The sequence below is a fragment of the Pan paniscus genome, chromosome 3 (genome assembly GCF_029289425.2).
Source record: "Pan paniscus chromosome 3, NHGRI_mPanPan1-v2.0_pri, whole genome shotgun sequence".
Classification (NCBI taxonomy): Eukaryota; Metazoa; Chordata; class Mammalia; order Primates; family Hominidae; genus Pan; species Pan paniscus.
The window spans coordinates 380,238-400,499 of record NC_073252.2 but is presented as its reverse complement, the minus strand read 5'-3'; the positions used below and the strand labels follow the sequence as shown (position 1 = coordinate 400,499).

The window sequence follows — 20,262 nt, the reverse complement described above, 5'->3', positions numbered from 1 at the left end:
TTTAACAAGGGAGAAATGAGACATTAATTGACATGTAAAATGAACATTGGTTTGGTCCAGAAAGGCAGGATAACTCAACGTGAGGAGGAGGCTTGGGGGCTTTCAGATTACAGGTAGGTGGGAGGCAAACAGTTGCATTCTTTTGAGTTTCTGATTAGCCTTTCCAAAGGAAGCAATCAGATACGCATTTATCTCAGTGAGACTTCGGATAGAATGGAAGAAGGCAGGCTCACCCTAAGTAGCTCCCAGCTTGAATTAACACTGACATTTAAAAATATTTAGCAAAGACAAACATAAAATTCAGACAAAATGTATGCTGATAATTATGAAGGCATTTATATTTTTATTCCACCAATAATTTTAAAGCTAGCTTGTTTAGTAAAGTTATACTTTAAGTCACATGAACTTGAAAATTGCTTAGACTTACTTAATGAGTGCTCTTTTACTTATAAGCCAATTTGGTAGACATAACATATAACAGTAAGTGTACATGCAAATAAAGACATCTAGACATGTATACACACACATAAATGAAGACTCAATAGCTTGGAACCTTAGCCATGAGATAGCAATAGAAACTTACTGGTTTTACTTTGCCCCAGTAGATAATCCAATGAAGGCTGTGAACCAAAATTTTGGGTAAAGCAGTCTCCATGGCAGTTTGATTTTTAAAGGCCAAACCTCCCCAGAATCCAAAGAGCACTGGGGCCAAACCATACCAAAGGAGGGCATCACACATTAACCAGGTCCCCTGCTTGGAACCACAGCACAAAAGCCTGCATAGATACAATGCCATTCCACTTTTCCATTCAACAGTAAACTCCAAATTCCAAACAATGTTGGGGCCAAACAGCATTGCAACTATGAGAGAAAATTCCAAGGAGGGTTTAGTACCAGACCTCAGAACCTCTGCCAAGAACGTCCCCTTTGGGAAGGTTGAGGTCCGCAGGACCCACAGAGTATCCTCCTGTGGATGCGATCTCAGTGTCAGATGTCTCTGACCTTAGGTGGGCACCTCCAGAGCACACTATAAGCTTTATAAAAATAGCCATGAACTGCAATGAGAACTGGATGCCGGTTGGGCCTTTTTGTTCCGTAGCCAGTTGAGTACGATAAGGGAAGAATTTAGCATAAGAAGGTTTAAGTCCCTTAAAACATGTGTGAGTTTGCTCTGAACTGCGCCACACATAGGGATCGGGGACCATGTGCAGAAAAGATAAAAAAAAAGTCATTCCCCCTTCTGGGCAGGGCAATTATAAACAGCGACTTAAAGACTGAGAAATAAAGGAAAAAAAAATGAAAAAGACCCAGGTTCCTTAAGCAAACCAGGAGGTGGCAGTCAGCCTTCTCTGCATGGAAACCCATTAGTTTCACAGGCCACAGCCAGAAACCTGCAGTTGCCTCCACGTTTAGGTGCTGCCCACCAAGTGTTCCAAGTTGGAAATGAAAAGAGAAAGCTCTTGTATGGAGCAGAAAGGAAAGAGAGAAAAATGAATCCCAAACTTTGGGCTTACTTCTTCCTCCTGGCTGGCCAAAATATACGTTACCAGTTGTAGGTGTCCAGGTCCTTGACGTCTTTAACAAAGAATTGGACAAAACGCACAAAGCAAGGAAGGCATGAAGTGATTTATTGAAAATGAAAATACACTCCACAGTGTGGGAAAAAGCCCAAGTGTAGGGGCTCAAAGGCTCCATTACAGAATTTTTGGGAGTTTAAATACCCCCTAGTATGCCCTATGTAAATGGAGAAGATGAAATAAAGTTACAAAGTTATTTATGGCCTATGCCGTATGGAAAGGTGAAGTGTGAAGTGGTCTTATGTTTTCTGCCTCCAGACCCTATTTTCCTGCCTCAATATAATGGGGGAGTCTCTTCAACAAATTGTGTTACAAAAACTGAATATCCATATTCAGAGGAATAAAACTAGACCCCTATCTCTTGCCATCTAAAAAAAATTAAATCAAAACGGATTAGAGACAAATCTAAGACATCAAACTATGAAACTACTACAAAAAAACATTGGTGAAACTCTCCAGGAAATTAAACTGAACAAAGATGTCTTGAGTAATACCCCACAAGTACAGGCAGCCAACGCAAAAATGAACAAATGGAATCACATCAGTTAACGAGCTTCTAAACAGGAAGTGAAACAATCAACAAAGTGAAGAGACAACACATAAAATGGGAGAAAATATCTGGAAACTGCCTATAAGGAATTAATAACAAGAATACATAAGGCACACAAACACTCTATAGGATAAAATCTGATGATAAATAAGCAAAAAATTTGAATTGAAATTTCTCAAAAGAGAGCCTACAAATAACAAAAAGCCATATGACAGGGTGCTCAACATTATTTATCATCAGAGAAATGTGAATCAAAATGACAACGAGATATTATCTCACCCCAGTTACAATGGCTTTTATCCAAAAGTCAGGTGATTAATAAATGCTGGTGAGGATGTGGAGAAAAGTGAAAGTTGAACTCTAGTACTCTCTTGGTGGGAATGTAAATTAGTACAATGACTATTGAGACCAGTTTAGAGGTTCCTCAAAAAATGAAAAATAAAGCTACGATATTATCCAGCAATCCCACTGCTAGGTATGTACATAAAAGAAAGGAAATCAGGACATCAAAGAGGTATTTGCAGCTCCATTTTCACTGCAGCAGTGTTCACATTAGCCAAAATTTAGAAGCAACCTAAGCGTCCCTTACATGAATGGACAAAGTAAATGTGGTGCACATACATAACAGAGTACTTTTCAATCATAAAAAAGAACAAGATCCCATCATCTTCAATAACATGGATGGAACTAGAGGTCATTATGTTAAGAAAAATAAGCCAAGCACATGAAGGCAAACGTTGCATGTTCTCACACATTTGCTGGAGCTAAAATTAAACTAATTCATAGAGATAGAGAGCAGAAGGATTGTTACCAGAGGCTGGAAAGTGTAGTAGGGGACTGGGGGAAGTTGGGAAGATTAATGGGTAGAAAAATAATTAGAAAGAGTAAGATGTAGCAGTTGCTAGTACACAGAGTGACTACAGTCAAAAGCAATTTAATTGTACATTTTTAAATAACTAAAAGAATGTAGTTAGGTTGTCTGTAAAACAAAGAATAAACACTTGAGGTAATGTATACCCATTTACCCTGATATGATTTTTATGCATTTCATGCCTACATCAAAATATCTCATGTAACCCACAGATACAAAAAGCTACCGTGTACTCATAAAAATTTAAAATCCTGAACCATATACAAAAACTATCTTGAATAAATTAAATATTTAAATGTAAGAAGCATAACTCTACAATTTTTAGAAGAAAATACAGGAAGAAAGATTATGACATTGGTCTTGGCAATGTTTTTTGCATATAGCATCAACTACATGAGTAACAAATTTAAAAACACAGAAAAATGGACTACATTAAATTTATCTCTGCACATTAAAATAAACATTTAGTCAGTCCCGACTAAGAAAAAAAAAGTAAAAAGTATACCTTTGACAGAAGTTAACACCCAGAATAAACTCCAAAAAGTCAACAAAGAGTAAGTAATATGATTAACAAATGAACAGGAGGTGAAAATGTTTCTCCAAAGAATAAATACACATAGCAAACAATTATTGAAAAAATTTTTAATCTTTAGAAAAATGTAAAGCAAAACCACAATGAGGTATTATCGTGTATTAATTGGAATGGCCAATATCAAGCGAACAAAAAATAACAAATGTCAACAATGTAGATGAATTGAAACCCTTGTGCACTGCTGGTGGGAAGAAAGTGATGCAGCCCCTAAAAAATGTGTAGGGATTCCTCCAAAAAAAAAATGAAGTTATTCTATGACCCACTAATTCTACTTCTGAGCATCCTATTCAAAATATGCAAAGTGTATCTGACAGAAATATTTGCACATCCATGTTTACTGCAGCAATATTCACTGTATTAGTTTATTCTTGCATTGCTATAAATACCTGAGACTAGGTAATTTTTTTTTTTAGAAAAAGGTTTAATTGGCTTATGGTTCTGCAGGCTGTACAGGAAGCATAGCAGCTTCTGTTTCTAGAGAGGCCTCAAAAAGCTTCCAATTATGGTAGAAAGCAAACAAAGAGTGAGTCACCTCACATAGTGGGAGCAGGAGCAAGAGACAGTGAAAGGAGAGGTGCCATATGCTTTTAAAAAATGAGATCTCAGGAGAACAAACTCACTATGCCAAAGACAGTACCAAAGGGGTTGGTGCTAAACCATTCATGAGAAGCCAACCCTATCATCCCATCACCTCCCACCAGGCCCCACCTCCAACATTAGGGATTGCAATTTGACATGAGATTTGAATGAGGACACAGATCCAAACCATATCATTTACAAAAGTCAAAAAGTAAAAAAAAACTGAAATGTCCCTTAACAGATGAATGATTTAAAAAGATGTGGCTTATACATACAATGAAATATTCCTTAGCTTCAAATGAAAATATCTTGTCAGATGTTACAATAAGGATAAATCTTAAAGCCATTATTTTAAGTGAAATAAGATACTAATAAAGTGACAGTGTATGATTCCACTTAGGTAAGATATCTTAAGTAGTAAACTCACAGAAAACACAAGTAGAAAGGTGCTTGCCTTTGGCTAGGGTTGTGAAACCTCAGTGGAGCCAAAGATCAAGTAGGGATATTTGGAAAAAGCAGGGCCTCACCCAGGTAGCCAACTCAAGAGCCCATAGACATGGCTGCAGATAAAACATGGCACACTAAGCTTGGTCTTACTAAGGATGCTGAAGCAGTTCTGCAACCTGTCTCAAACTCCTCTCAGCTACAGTACACAAGTGGTCCTTCCTATCAAGAGACCTGCAAGGAGACACACCCAGCCATGGACCTGGAGGCAGGCCTACAGATCTTGGCCTCAGCTATGTTCCCTGAAGCAGTCCTGTGACTCAGTTCTAGCCCTCACAGCCACAGTCCATGGCCAGTTGTACACACTCAGGGACTCAGAGAGACCTGTGAAAACTGTTCCCCGGTAGTCAGTAGAAGCCAAACCCATTCATACACCTGGTACTTGGCCTATCATACGCAGACAAACTTCAAAACCCTGCCTTACTGCCTGCCATACAGATTAATGTCCTCAAGGAAATTTAATCTTTCCAGGGCCCAGAAAGAATCCATGACTGTCCAAATCTCTGGTAACACAACCATCAAAAGCAGAGGTAATCTCATCAGCAGGAGGACAGAACAAAAGGAGTTCTTTACCTGCCAAATTGTAATCATTGTTATAGTTACAGAAATTATAATCATTGTTAGATCCTTCAAACGTACAGACACAGGGCTGCTTCAGAGACCACAGCTGAGGCCAAGATCTGCAGGCCTGCCTCCAGGGCCACAGCTTCTATCTTAACATATTACTAAAAATTTGTATGAGAACAATTAGGCAAGGAAAAGGAAAACGAAGCTCTCCAGCTTTGGGAAAGAAATAAAAACATTACTGTCTGTGGATTATATAATCATGCATATATATATATATATATATATATATATAAACTCTAGAGTAAATGAACAAAAACTCAATAAATGCATTCATTAAAGCATCAGGATACATAATCTTGTGAAAGGAAAATAAATCTTGGAACTCTTGGGGCCCCCAAAATCACTAAGCTAAACCGTCAAGCTGGGTACTGCCTAGGGCAAACCTGCCTCCCATTCTATTCAAAGTCATCCCTCTGCTCACTGAGATAAAGGGACATCTGATTGCCTCCTTTGGACAGACAAATCTGAAACTCAAAAGAATGCAGCAGTTTGTCTCTCATGTACCTGTGACCTAGAAACACCATGCCTGCTTAAGCTGTACTGCCTTTCAAGATGGAACCAATGTACATCTTACATATATTGATTTATGTCTCATGTCTCCTTAAAATGTATAAAACCAAGCTGTGCCCAAACCACCTTAGGCACATGTCATCAAGACTTCCTAAGGCTGTGTCAGGGGCACGTGTTCTCAACCTTGACAAAATAAACTTTTTTTTTTTTTTTTAAGACAAGAGTCTCACTCTGTCTCCAGGCTGGAGTAGTGGTGCAATCTCAGCTCACTGTAATTTCCACCTCCTGGGTTCAAGTGATTCTCCTGCCTCAGCCTTCCGAGTAGCTGGGACTACAGGCGCGTGCCACCACGCCCAGCTAATTTTTGTATTTTTAGTAGAGATGGGGTTTCACCATGTTGGCCAGGATGATCTTGATCTCTTGACCTTGTGATCCACCCACCTCAGCCTCCCAAAGTACTGGGATTACGGTCGTGAGCCACCATGCCTGGCTGGCAAAATAAACTTTCTACATTAACTGAGACCTGTCTCAGATTTTCAGAGTTAATACTCTGTTGCCCAGGTTCATCTTAAACTCCTATGCTCAAGTGATCTATTAGCCTTGGCCTCTGAAAGTGCTTGGATTACAGAAATGAGTCACTGGAACTGGCCCAACATAAAAATATGTGTTGCATTTCCAAATAGTAACAACAAACTTTCCAAAAAAAAAAAAAAAAAGAAACAATTTTCATTTGCAACAATTTAAAGATAAAAAATTTAATCATAGTAAATTTAACCGATGAGATTAAATATGTATACACTAAATACAATAAGATATTAATGACATTAATTTCAGTAGACACAAATAAATGGAAAAATATTCCATTAGAATAACTAATACTGTCAAAGTACCGTATTATCATAAGTGATCTATATATTCAAAGTGAAAATTTTAGTGTCATTTTTCACAGTAATAGAAAACACAATTTTGAAACTTCAGTGTAACCTTAAACAACTTTAACACTGATTGGCTGGGCACGGTGGCTCACGCCTGTAATCCCCAGCACTTTGGGAGGCCGAGGTGGGCGGATCACGAGGTCAGATAGAGACCATCCTGGCTTACATGGTGAAACCCCATCTCTACTAAAAATACAAAAAATTAGCTGGGCGTGGTGGCGGGCACCTGTAGTCCCAGCTACTTGGGAGGCTGAGGCAGGAGAATGGCATGAACCCGGGAGGCAGACCTTGCAGTGAGTAGATATCGCGCCACTGCACTCCAGCCTGGGTGACAGCGAGACTCCATCTCAAAAACAAAACAAAACAAAACAAAACAAAAAAACTTTAACATTGATTGATGGTGATTGTTAGTGCCTGAGGGTGGAAAATACAGAAATGTTGTTCAAAGAGTACAAATTTTTAGTTGTAACTTGAGTAACTCTGAAAAATCTAAAGTACATTCAGCATTAGATCAGCAAAATAGCATTATTTATAGTTAGTAATACTGTAATGTATGCTTACAATTTGCTACAACAGTAGACCTTAAGTGTTCTTACTACAAAAAAACTGGTTATCTACCTGAGGTAATAGATGTGTTCATTAACTTAACTATATTTTATTTTACAATGTATATACATATCAAATCATTACACTGTACACATTATAGTTTTTATTTATCAGAAAAATCCAGGTTGCACATGTATGTACAGTAAGTCCTCACTTTATGTTCAAAATAGGTTCATGAAAAGTGCATCTTTAAATGAACATTGTTGCTATATGTCATGCAAACATAACTCTTGTATTAAATTCTGGTAAAAATTAGTTTACTTAATATGTTGCTTCACTTACTGTTTCCAAGAACCTATCAGCAAAGTTAAGTAAGAATTTATTATACACATATATAACTTATATAGGTATGTGTATGTGTGTGAGACACACATTTTTATATATAGATCTCAACAGAACTTCAGTAGGCTTCCTACTAAATAAGACAAAATTAAAAGATAATAGTTATTAAGAAATAAGGTAACAATTGAGAGCTTACTATACACTTAGCAATGTTCTAAGCTGGTTGATGACACTGCATTTAAGAAATCTAGAAGGTGAGTAGATACCTTAAATCACTGGTGGCCAACCCTTTGAATGTGAGGGCATTTTTATTTATCTGTGGTGGTGGATATCACAAAAATTATTCACAAACCTTTTTTTTTTTTAAACTCATCAGCTATTATTAGTGTTACCATATATATATATATATATTTTTTTTTTTTAAGATGGAGTCTTGCTCTGTTGCCCAGGCTGGAGTGCCTGTGGCACTATCTCGGCTCACTGCAAACTCCACCTCCCGGGGTCAAGCAATTCTCCTACCTCAGCCTCCCAAGTAGCTGGGATTACAGGTGCGCACAACCATGCCCGGCTAATTTTTGTATTTTTAGTAGAGATGGGGTTTCACCATGCTTGCCAGGCTGGTCTCTAACTCCTGACCTCATGATCTGCCCCCCTCGGTCTCCCAAAGTGCTGGGATTACAGGTGTGAGCCACCGTGTCCGGCCATGTTACTGTATTTTATGTGTGGCCAAGACAATTTTTCCTCCAATGTGGTCCAAGGAAGCCAAAAGGTTGGAAACCCATGCTTTAAATAATTTGAAAACTTGCAAAAATAGAGTTTAAATTACAAATCTCAGTTTATATTAAAACAATAACATTTTGAAGTAAAATAAAATTACATTTTTTCATATTTAGGAAAATGCTTATTGTTCTGATAAAATTGCTGAGTAAGAATTTTTGTAGAATTACATTTGCAACCTCTATAGGATTAAAAATCACTAAGCAGAAAAGATGCAATACCTGCAACAACTGTCTCTGGTGTTCGTGGGATCTCTGAACCAAATCCCAATACGTCCACTAGTCACCGTACACATTTTAGACATGATGCAAAGACAATATTCGAAAAAAAGAAAAACTTTAACATAGAGCTCCTCAATAATACAAATATTCCCAGGTCCCCAAAAGCAATGAACAGCAGTCAGATCACGTAGCCCTTTGTAAGTGATAAAGTGGACACTGGCACTCCCTGTAAACTTGAAGGGAGATCACTAAAGGAAAAACAGAATTCTTAGATTTAAGAGCATGGGACAGAAGATGACCCTAAGAGAAAAAATGCAGCCTTTTCAGAAATTATTTTCTTTGTCACAGAGCTTCCAAAACTACATTTATTTATTTATTTGAGACAGAGTCTAGCTCTATATTGCCCAGGCGGGAGTGCAGTGGCGCAATCACAACCTCTGCCTCCTGGGTTTTTTTTTTTTTTTGAGACTGAATCTCGCTCTGTCGCCCAGGCTGGAGTGCAGTGGCACGATCTCAGCCGACCGCAACCTCTGCCTCCTGGGTTTTTTTTTTTTTTTTTGAGACGGAGTCTCGCTCTGTCGCTCAGGCTGGAGTGCAGTGGCACGATCTCGGCTCACTGCAAGCTCCGACTCCTGGGTTCACGCCATTCTCCTGCCTCAGCCTCCTGAGTAGCTCGGACTACAGGCGCCTGCCACCACGCCCGGCTAATTTTTTGTATTTTTAGTAGAGATGGAGTTTCACCGTGTTAGATAGGATGGTCTCGATCTCCTGACCTCGTGATCCACCCGCCTCGGCCGCCTCCTGTGTTTTTAAGCAATTCTCTCTGCCTCAGCCTCCCAAGTAGCTGGGACTACAGGCGCCCGCCACCACGCCCGGCTAATTTTTGTATTTTTAGTAGAGACGGGGTTTCACTATGTTGGCTAGGCTGGTCTTGAACTCCTGATCTCAGGTGATCCACCCACCTCGGCCTCCCAAAGTGCTGGGATTACAGGCGTGAGCTACAGTGCTCAGCCTCTCAAACAACATTTGAAGGCCTGGCTTCCTTCTTGACTTTTGGCCTCCTTGCCTGTGTCCTCTCCTCCACTCACTCTCACCTACCTGGGGGTCTGGCTGCTGTCTCATGTATCTTCAAATTGTAGGGCTCTTTTCTTTGCTCCAGACAGGTGACCAGGTCTGGGTTAGAGATAGTAACACCTGTTTTATTAAAAAAAAAATTAACATGACTATTGCTGGGGATACTCCAATTACCAACCTAGTACTATGCTAAGTAGAACAGAGAAGTTAGGGAAGATTCTAGAAAATTAATCCAAAAATTGTTTTCTGACAGAATCTTTAGAATATTTAAGTATTTTAAATCTGTGTGGGCTTTAAGTTCCACTACCGAGTACTACTGAATCAAAAATAAGTAGTGCAAATTGCATGTTAAGATGTGAAAGACAATTATTTTATATCATTAATTTCTAGAATTACCACTAGCCTAGAGCGAAGGAAACAAATTAGCTCAAAAGAAGGTTTATGTAAAGATGAAACATCCTAAAGATTTTATTTTTCATACCACCAAACTCCCAACTTTTTCGTGAAGGAACTGAAATTAATTCATGCAAAGCAGAAGCTCTCAAGAGACATTCTACAAAGGAAGAAAATGAAATTCTGAAAAAGTATTAGGAATTACATATTAAAGTTATCCTCACCCAGGGAGACCAGGTTTCTGTAGTTCTCCAACATCACATCTCTATATAAATTCTGCTGGGAAGTGTCCAGACATTTCCACTCTTCTGGAGAGAATTCTATGGCCACATCCTTGAATGTTAAGAGTTCCTGAAAATACACATTTATCAAGTGACAGAATTCTTTTTTTTTTTTTTAATACGGAGTCCCGCTCTGTTGCCCAGGCTGGAGTGCAGTGGTACGGTCTCAGCTCACTGCAAACTTCACCTCCCAGGCTCAAGTGATTCTCCTGCCTCAGCCTCCTGAATAGCTGGGATTACAGGCACCCGCCACCATGCCTGGCTAATTTTTATTAGAGACAGGGTTTCACGATGTTGGCCAGGATGGTCTCCATCTTCTGACCTCGTGATCCGCCTGCCTCGGCCTCCCAAAGTGCTGGGATTACAGGCGTGAGCCACTGCGCCTAACCAAAAACAGGAATTTTTCCACCCAGAAAAACAGACAGGATCTGTGGGGAGGGCACACGTTATGGTTTCTCTTCAGACTGTCCATGTAATTCTACTGCAAGACTGGGCTAAGAGTCACTCAGCCAAGCATTGCCTCTAAGGTTCAAAATGCATATAAATTATTTGGTATTCAAAGCCTCACTGTAAGTAACAAAATTCTGCAGGTTTGAAAAGGGTCCATGAATTAGCTTCTTATTGCAAGTCTCCTGTTATTGCAAGTCTTCTTATTGCTGACACTCCTCCCCCAGACCCATTATACCACTCAGCTAGAAAAAGCAGTCACAGCACGAGTCCCTCACTGCAACACCCTTATCACAACACAAATACTTTACATCTGAAGACAAGACCACCAATCATCATCTTGAAATACGGCATTCTCTGCAAGCCCTTTAATGTTTACAGAGGCGGAAAGATGGTGGCAAGTCTGAGTAAGTCTGCATTTGAAAAACGTGTATATGCATCAGTGCAATCTTTATAGAGCATGTACTATGTGCTCAGAAGTATGCCACAGAGCAGTGTGCTGGGAAGTTCACATTATGTGTGTTAATACTATAACGTCCTGAAAAGTAGTCCCATGCTTCCCAGGATTTAAATGCAGGGCCCCAGCATTTCTATTTGTTCTTCTGTTTTCTTATCATTGTTTTTTTTTAAATGCGTAGAATAATAGCTCAATATAGAGAGATGGGACAGATACAGAAAGGAAGTGTTAAGTGCAATTCAGAGGAATTTTTTATTTTTGTGTTTGTAGTTATTATGAGACTTGTGAAAAAAACCACTGAAACTGCACAGATGGGGAACAGGTTGCTGGATAGGATGTCTCTAGAAACACTGACTTTAATTTTATAAAAAAGAATTTAAGGCACAAAAGTATATTGCTTTTCCTCATTTATCTGCTTTTGGGTATCAGGAAATTGTGAGCACCAGCTCTGGAGAGGCAGTAGGGGTAGCCACCCCAAACTCTGATCTCCTCTAAGCGGTTCTGTGAGAGATTTCAGTGTGGGTTAAGACCTGGACAAGGTTCAGCAGAGGGTGGATCTGGGCAGAACTGGGACAGAAGGTGGGCCCTAGGCATCTGCTCTCTATGCCCGTAAGTATTTTCAGTTTTGTCTTTTCTAAGCCTGCCCAAGAGAAATTTGATTCCCAGAGTTTCTGTATCTTAATCTATTTTAGCTAATTCCCTATTTTATAACATTATAACACACAATAACAAGGAATTTAACCAAAACCCTTATGTTTTTCTAGACCAATTATATTAGAAGCTAATTATTTATTCTTAGCAAGGTAAAAACAACACAAATAATAACAATTTCTCTTCTGTCAATGAACAGCTGATCAGATGGTGGCATCAAAACTCACAAAACAATAAAAGGGAAGTAACACAAATTAAGCTTAAGTCTCCATACAGTTTCCGTCTTTGTACTGAACACACGATGCTGAATTCAATCATTTATTCATGTGCTCTAGACTGCAAGTTCCTTGATGGTAGGGACCATGACTACTTTATGTCTTTTTCTAATGATCATATGAAATAGAAGCAATTAGCTTATTGATCAGTTTGAGTCTCCAGATTCCTAATTTTTCACCAAAGAACCAGAAAACTGGAGCAATTCTTATCTGGGTACAAACCAAGGAGATTCTTTCTGTGAGGGGAGGAACAAACCCTGCATGAGTCACTTATCTTCCTCTGAAATGGGAGCAGAATTTGACCTTGTCAGACTGACCCCAGTCTGCACATGACATCCTCAAATGTCTCATTACTCAAAGATGCTGGTGAGTGTCCCCAGTGACCTTTGGTTGATGCCCCCATAGTGATCCACGGAGGAGACACTCAGGCTGACTTTGTGTGGTGCAAACAGAAAATGGTGCTGTCCTGGTGGGCCTGCACATCTTGGCTCCAGATGTGATATCCCCTGTCCCTGATCAGCTAACTCTGAGGTAAGAAGAAGGACAAAAGTACTCTACTCCCATAACACAGTATAGAGGAGGAAGGTACACTTGTGATTATGGTTGTCATTAAGGCTCTGGATATTTTGTGGCCTTACCTCCCACTGCTAAGATGCTTGTTTACACTTAAAGATTCTGCCACAGGATTCTGTTCCCATCAGAAGCCTCTCACACAGCTGTAGCAGGTCACTGAACAAGATCTGGAAAACTCAAAGGGCTCCACTCTAAAAATGGGGCTTAAGATGTCTACATTGACCTCTCATGATGCAGAAAATGTCTTCTGTGAGTTTTTCGTATGTCTTCAACCCAAAGTCTGGTCCAGTGTTGGGAATCCCAGGCAGAGGCCAACTTTTGTATGCAGATTCTAGGTGGGATCAATGTGCCTCTACATTCTCAGGGGTTAGAGTAAGCAGAGTAAAACCAGAGGAGAGATCACCTCATGGAGGCTCCTTCAACACATTCTTAAGAATATTTTGACCTAAAAGGAAATACTGAGATAAACATAATATAAGTAGAGAGTTTTCTGGGGCCAAAGCTTGAAGACTGCAATCCTGGAGTATAAAGCTACCTGAATATACACTCCAATTACAAGTATATTTGTAAAGGCAAAAAGGCAGGATAAAAAGTTGTCAGGAATTCTTATTTACAGAAGTAACATTGGTTAGTGATTGGTTATATACATTGTTAAGCTATTGGGTGTGGATTATAGTGTCCAGTGTGGCATTATTAGGTTAATTTGTAGCCACTTGCGCCAATAGCAAGCAATTTCAAAAGACAAATAGTTCAAAGACGGGAACAGTACATCACTGTGGTCTCATTTTAACCAGTCTCTGGGTCTGATCATTAAAAGAACATGTGTTTCTCAAATAAAAGTTCTTTTCTTCTCTCAAATCCCAGAAAATAAATTCAGAATTTGGAACTGCACATTTAGGTCTTGGAGGGCTGGTGAGCTATGCACATTTGTGGGCATTTGGGCAAAGGGAGGAGGGAGAGAATTGAAGTTCTCAAGTTTAATCAATGCACATGTATGATCCTGGTTGGGTTTATGGGCCCCGTGATCTCTGAATCCGTGTCAGATCTGAAGATGACAGGAGCACTGAAGGAGGTGAAATAACTGATTGCTGTCCTGAAGTGATCTTTGTAGAAATCTAGTCTAACTGCTCTAGAAGGGACTGTAGATCCCAAATAGACTATTTTGTTTGCAGATTTGGGGAGCACCTTGCTGCACTTTGTCATACAATTGTGGGTTGTGGCTGGAATCCTGAGAAGAAAGGTTTTTCTCTCAAGTGAAGCCTGGTGGGCACTTTGTATATAACGTCCGGTACTTCTAAACAGTGCATGGAAAATATGACTAAAAGAAAAATTTTCAGCCAGGCGCGGTGGCTCACGCCTATAATCCCAGCACTTTGGGAGGCCGAGGCCGGTGGATCATGAGGTCAGAAGATGGAGACCATCCTGGCCAACATGGCGAAAACCCCGTCTCTACTAAAAATACAAAAAAATTAGCTGAGTGTGGTGGCGCGCCTGTAATCCCAGCTACTCAGGAGGCTGAGCAGGTGAATCGCTTGAACCTGGGAGGTGGAGAATGCGGTGAGCCGAGATCACACTACTGCACTCCGGCCTGGCGACACAGCGAAGACTCTGTCTTAAAAAAAAAAAAAGAAAAAGAAAAATTATCTCCAATCCTAAAAAAATTTTCCACCATAATAGAACAGCAAGAAAATGTTTTGTTATATAATTAAACCAAAATGTGATGTGCATCACAGGCAATCTACTAAGAGACTGCAAACACAGAAAAAAAGTCACCATTATTAGTTCTTAAGTAGAAGACTTGAAAGCACCATTTACACAGTTTATTATTTCACCTAGTAATTTGGGAGGTAATCTGGGTTTTCTAATTGGTAATATTCAAAAGAAAAATAAACTTCCCACATCTTCATGACAGGACATAGACCCGCAATGTGGAGCCAGGTACCTGCTGAAGGCAGCCTCCCACCCTCCTACAGAAACTGTGGGATATATTCTTGCTATTCACATTTCAAAGCAATAGTTCCCAAGTCCTAGATAAAGACAAGTCTGAGTCAAAAAAGACAAATGACCTATTTAACTGATAAAAATGATTTACATATATTTCAAAAACTGGTGAAAATAATTATAAAAATTTTCCACCTAAATGCTTTAAGAAAAGGCAGAAGAGCAAAAATTCTTCCCTCACTCTAAAGAGAAATCATTAAGCCTCTTCTAATTTGTATTTGCTCCTACAACAGCCAGGTCTAAGGCATAGTCTTGAATTCCCTAACGTCTGAATTCTTGTAGGCACGTAAGGGATGAACTTGGGCACACAGTATGCACAGAAAAGAGGATTTGTGGGGAAGGAAAAAGCACAAGACAGCAAGGAGCTATCAAGAGCCATGGGGTGGGGGCAGGGCACAACTGATGAAAGGACTGGTTTGTGCTACAGGTACAGGCCCAGGCAGGGCTACGCTCTGACTGCTTCCTGAGTCCATAAAGGCATAAGAGATTAAGATCAGGTGGTCCAGAAGCCTGGGTTGGAGAAGGAAACGGGCTCCTGCTAAACAGATCTGGGGTTGAGATGAGCCAGGAGTCTTCTGGGCGCTGCGTGTGCTTTTGGCAGAAAACTGTAGGAGAAAAACTGCCATGGGCACAATTCCTGAGAGTAGAACCCTGTCTTAGGCCAGGTGTGGCCGTGCGAATGCCCAGTGGGCGTGCTCAGGAGTGGGTTAGCATTGGGTGGGGGCTGGCAGCAGGATGCGGGGAAGGGATGTTTCTTAGAACTGCTTTCCTCTAAGTTCCCAGTCCCCTTTCTCCCCGGGAGGAGACCTGGAGGAAGACGACAGTGCCCAGAGGGACAGCGCATGTGCAGAACCCGGCCGCGCCTCCTGCGGACACCAGGTGACTTCCTCCAACCCAGACTCAGCCCTGTCTTTCTTCTGACAGAAAACTTGCGGAGTTTCCTCAACACCAGTCAATGCTCCAACCCCAACGGGGTGTCCAGCAACTAACGACACCACCCAGAGTCAGCGCAGACCCCACAAGCTCAGCGCTCTTCCCGCAGCTGCTCTCCTGCAGACGCCAGTCCCTGCCCCTGGACACCCGTCTTCATTTCTGAACCCCTGCCTACAAACCAGGGGCGCCCACACCCTCCTCAAGTTCAATAATGTGGCAGAACTACTCACAGAACTAAGAGAAGCGCTGTGCGCACCGACACCAGCGTATTCTAAAAGATGCGAACAGATACCAGCGTATTCAGGAACAGCCACGCGGAGGAGGCGCACAGGGCAAGGGGACTGGTGGGCAAGTTGGAGCGGGCGGGTGATTTGCTTCGCTTCCTCACACACCTCACAAAAGCCTTTCCTTCAAGACCCGCTGGCAGTCCCCAAACCACGAGCCACGGCAGAGCTGTCCCATTAATAAGTCCTGTTTGTTCACATGAACTCCATGTTTTGATGGGGCCTCAATCTCATTCTGAACAGGGTAAAGTAGGGACGGGATTCCGGACCACAGCTCCTCCCACGCCCGCACCGCGCAGGCCGCCGCGGTGTCTTCCGGATGAGCTCCTACTCACTCCACAGCCCGGGGAAAGTGCAGGGCTACCGGCGCAGAGCTGCACAAGGAGGGCTGCAGGCTGGGCCAGAGCCGCTGTGCGGGGACTGACAGGAGCGCGGGTCCCTCACCGGAGGGGACTGAGGACAGAGGGCTGAGCGGGAACTCCATTCACAGACTCCTCCCACCGCCGCCATTTCCCGCCGGTTCCGATGAGGCCTCCACAGCCTTGGGACGCCCTGCCCCGCACACTCACCATTTCCCGACTTCAGGAGTGTCCCAGAGTCTTAGATACGAATCATCCAATACCGGCAGGTCACAGAGCCACAGAGGCTGAGGCTGTGGCAGAATCACCGAGGCTTCCCTAAGGAGCGGGAGCAGAGCGATGAGGCCCTAACCGAGCTCTGGCTGGAGCTACAAGCAAAGGCCGCGCCAGATCCCGGATGCCGCACCCTCCTCTCTGCTGCGCGCCTGATTCGGCAGTTGTCAATCCAGCGCTCTAATTGGATAGAGCTGTAAGTCTCCCGCCCTCAGGCCTTGAGTGACAGAAGTTGCAACCATACACAGCACTGAATGAGGCGAGAGTGACAGGCTCTGGCCTCCAGGTACTTTGAGGCAGGTTTTTGTGTTTGTTTTTTGAGACGGAGTCTGGCTCTTCTCGCCCAGGCAGTGGCGCGAACTCGGCTCTCTGCAACCTCTGCAGTGGCGCGAACTCGGCTCTCTGCAACCTCTGCCTCCCGGGTTTAAGCGATTCTCCTCAGCCTCCCAAGTAGCTGGGATTACAGGTGCCCGCCACCACACCCGGCCAATTTCTGTATTTTTAGCAGAGACAGGGTTTCACCATGTTGGCCAGGCTGGTCTTGAACTCCTGACCTCAGGGTATCTGTTCGCCTATGTCTCCCAAAATGCTGGGATTAAAGGCGTGAGCCACCACGCCCGGCCCAGGCTGGGGTGTTATCTCTGTGCTTGGCTTGGTACAGCCCAGTGGTCATTTTTTTAACCTTGTGGTATGTAAGGTTAAGTCCATTTATAATATAAATTATACACACACGCATGCATGCACACACATGCACACACACGTACACATGCACGCATGCATACACACACTTGTTCACAAACGGAAACAATATAATGACAATTATTTTAATGTTTTATAACCTTTCTGGCCTCTGGTCTTTTGAGTAGGAGACGTGAGATTTTAAGAAGGAAGTAATCCTCTGAAAAATAAAATGTTAGCTATTAGTGAATTTTCAATTTTTTATTAGCCACATCGAAAATAATAAAAACAAGTGAGATTGTTTGTGATACTGTTAGCCTACTATATCCAAAATATTATTGTTTTAATATGTGATCAATATATAATTGAGAGGTGAAGCCAGCTGGACTTCCTGGGTAAACTGGGGACTTGGAGAACTTTCCTGTCTTACAAGAGGATTGTAGAATGTACCAATCAGCACTCTGTAAAAACGCACCAATCAGTGCTCTGTAGCTAGCAAGGGGATTGTAAAATACACCAATCAGCGCTCTGTAAAATGCACCAATCAGCAGGATCCTAAAAGTAGCCAATTGCAGGGAGGATTGAAAAAAGGGCACTCGGATAGGACAAAAACGGAACATGGGAGGGCACAATTAAGGGGAAATGGGAGGTGGAATAAAAGCTGGCCACCCCAGCCAGCATTGGCAACCAACTGGGGTCCCCTTCGATGCTGTGGAAGCTTTGTTATTTCCCTCTTCAAAATAAACCTTGCTACTGCTCACTCTTTGGGTTCGTGCTATCTTTAAAAGCTGTAACACTCACCATGAAGGTCCGTGGCTTCATTCTTGGTCAGCAAGACCACGAACCCACCGAAAGGAACCAACTCCAGACACATAATTAGGAATACCTATATTTTGCCAGGCGCTGTGGCTCACGCCTGTAATCCCAGCACTTTGGGAGGCTGAGGTGGGCGGATCACGAGGTCAGGAGATCGAGACCATCCTGGCTAACATGGTGAAAGCCCGTCTCTATTAAAAATACAAAACAATTAGCCAGGCGTGGTGGCGGGTACCTGTAGTCCCAGCTACTCAGGAGGCTGAGGCAGGAGAATGGCGTGAACCCGGGAGGCAGAGGCAGGAGAATGGCGTGAACCCGAGAGGCAGAGCTTGCAGTGAGCCGAGATTGCACCACTGCACTCCAACCTGAGCGACAGAGCAAGACTCCGTCTCAAAAAAAAAAAAAAAAAAAAAAAAAAAGAAGTAAAGTATATTTCTGGTATAATTATTCTAAACTCACTGTGCATTTTTTGTTTGCAGCACATTTTACTTCAAACCATCCACATTCCAGGTACCCAGTAGCTACATATGGCAGGTGGCTGCCACATTGAGTGCAGACATGAGGGTTCTGACCTCAGGGAATTGAGGGCCTGAACACGTCTTTTCTGCTGGAAGTGAGGGAACAGCCTCTCTACCAACTTTTCTCCTCAGGATCAAGGGTGGGTGGGACAGAACCCCTAGAGAGAGCAGGGGCTGCAAGCTGAGAGTGTCCACGTGAAGACCACGGTCTCCCAGTTGCTGTTTTGTAGAGATGTGGTGGTCTCCTCAGTTCAGCCAGGTCTAGCCTCTCGTCCACGACCAAGAAGAATGAAGCATGGCAATACCAGAGAGTGAGTTTGGCAGAGTAGGATTTATTAAGCAAAAGGAAAGCTCTCAGCAGCAAAAGACCTGAAAGCAGGTTGCCTGAAATGGGACTAATTTCTTTTTTCTTTTTTTTCTTTTTTTTTGAGACAAAGTATTGCTCTGTTGCCCAGGCTGGAGTGCAGTGGTTTGATCTCAGCTCACTGGAACCTCTGTCTCCCTGGTTCAAGTGATTCTCCTGCCTCAGCCTCCCGAGTAGCTGGGATTACAGGCACCCACCATCATGCCCAGCTAATTTTTTGTATTTTTGTAGAGATGGGGTTTCACCATATTGTTGGCCAGGCTGGTCTTGAATTCCTGACCTCAAGTCATCCACCTGCCTCTGCCTCCCAAAGTGTTGGGATTACAGGCATGACCTCATGCATCCGAGTTCTGGGTCTTTTATGGGGCAAGAAAAAGGAAGTCTTCTGGGGTTCTGCCTAAATGGGAGGGGTAAGTTCCCCACTAAGGGTATTGCTTCTGTGCATGCCTGGGGTTGGCCACAGTGACTCCATCTTAGTTATTACCCATGAGTGCCTAAGCAAAAACTTGGAGAAATGGGGGAAGGGGTGTGCTAAAACAACAATGCTAATGTCGTGTGTATGATATTCTAATAAGCTGGGTCAAGTTTAGGACATTTAGGTTGATTTATTGCGCCTGCACCTAAGTTGAAAAAATCCCTTCTGAGCAACATCCTGGCATAAGGAAGTTGTTAACCACATTTCTTCCTGCTAGCTACAGGGGCAGTGCTGGTGCGGTCCTGTGGGTGTTTTTTCTGTCCCAAAACCCTCCCTCTCTATCTGCCTAACCAGCCTCTGACTGCTTCCTCTCTCAGAGGTTTGTTTTCCTTTTAAATATCAGACAATAAACAAAGAATGATGGGGCTCCAGTAGGAGAGAACACGATGTCTTCAGATCTCTTTGCAGCCTTGACCTCCAAAGTTTAGATGTAGAGGGAATGGATTAAAGGCAAACTTCTTGTTTTCTTATTTATCTTTGGACCTAATTGTCAGGCTGTAACTGTGTGTTTTTCTCCTGTGGCGTGGGGCATGCTGTGAGTTTAAGCACCGATCACTTGCATCCACATCTACCTGCACTTCTGTTCCAGAAGGAAGGCCGTAAGTGTGAGTTGTCCAGATCCTTGGCATTTTGAACAAAGAATTGAACAAAAAGCAGAAAGTAACAGAGGAACAAAACACCGGAAGAAGCAGCAAAAGTAGAAATTTATTAAAGTGAGAAGGCACTCCACAGGGTGGGCGTGGGCTCGAGCAAATGGCTCAAGGACCTGGTTACAAAGT

At 42.3% G+C, this 20,262-nt stretch overlaps 1 protein-coding gene and 1 pseudogene across 1 annotated transcript in view; both read right to left on the bottom strand.

The window, feature by feature from the left end:
• LOC106633820 (putative zinc finger protein 876) overlaps positions 1–10,366 on the bottom strand; it is a 126,504-nt pseudogene extending 116,138 nt beyond the window's left edge.
• ZNF718 (zinc finger protein 718) overlaps positions 1–19,726 on the bottom strand; it is a 49,613-nt gene extending 29,887 nt beyond the window's left edge. Inside the window, exons 1-3 of the mRNA XM_008961711.5 lie at positions 16,570–19,726; positions 10,323–10,449; positions 9,730–9,825 (exon numbers count right to left, since the gene is read on the bottom strand). Coding sequence (XP_008959959.5) covers positions 9,730–9,825; positions 10,323–10,449; positions 16,570–16,572 — 226 coding nt within the window. The 5' untranslated portion in view covers positions 16,573–19,726. The remainder of the gene's footprint in view (positions 1–9,729; positions 9,826–10,322; positions 10,450–16,569) is intronic.
• Positions 19,727–20,262: the final 536 nt, after the last annotated feature.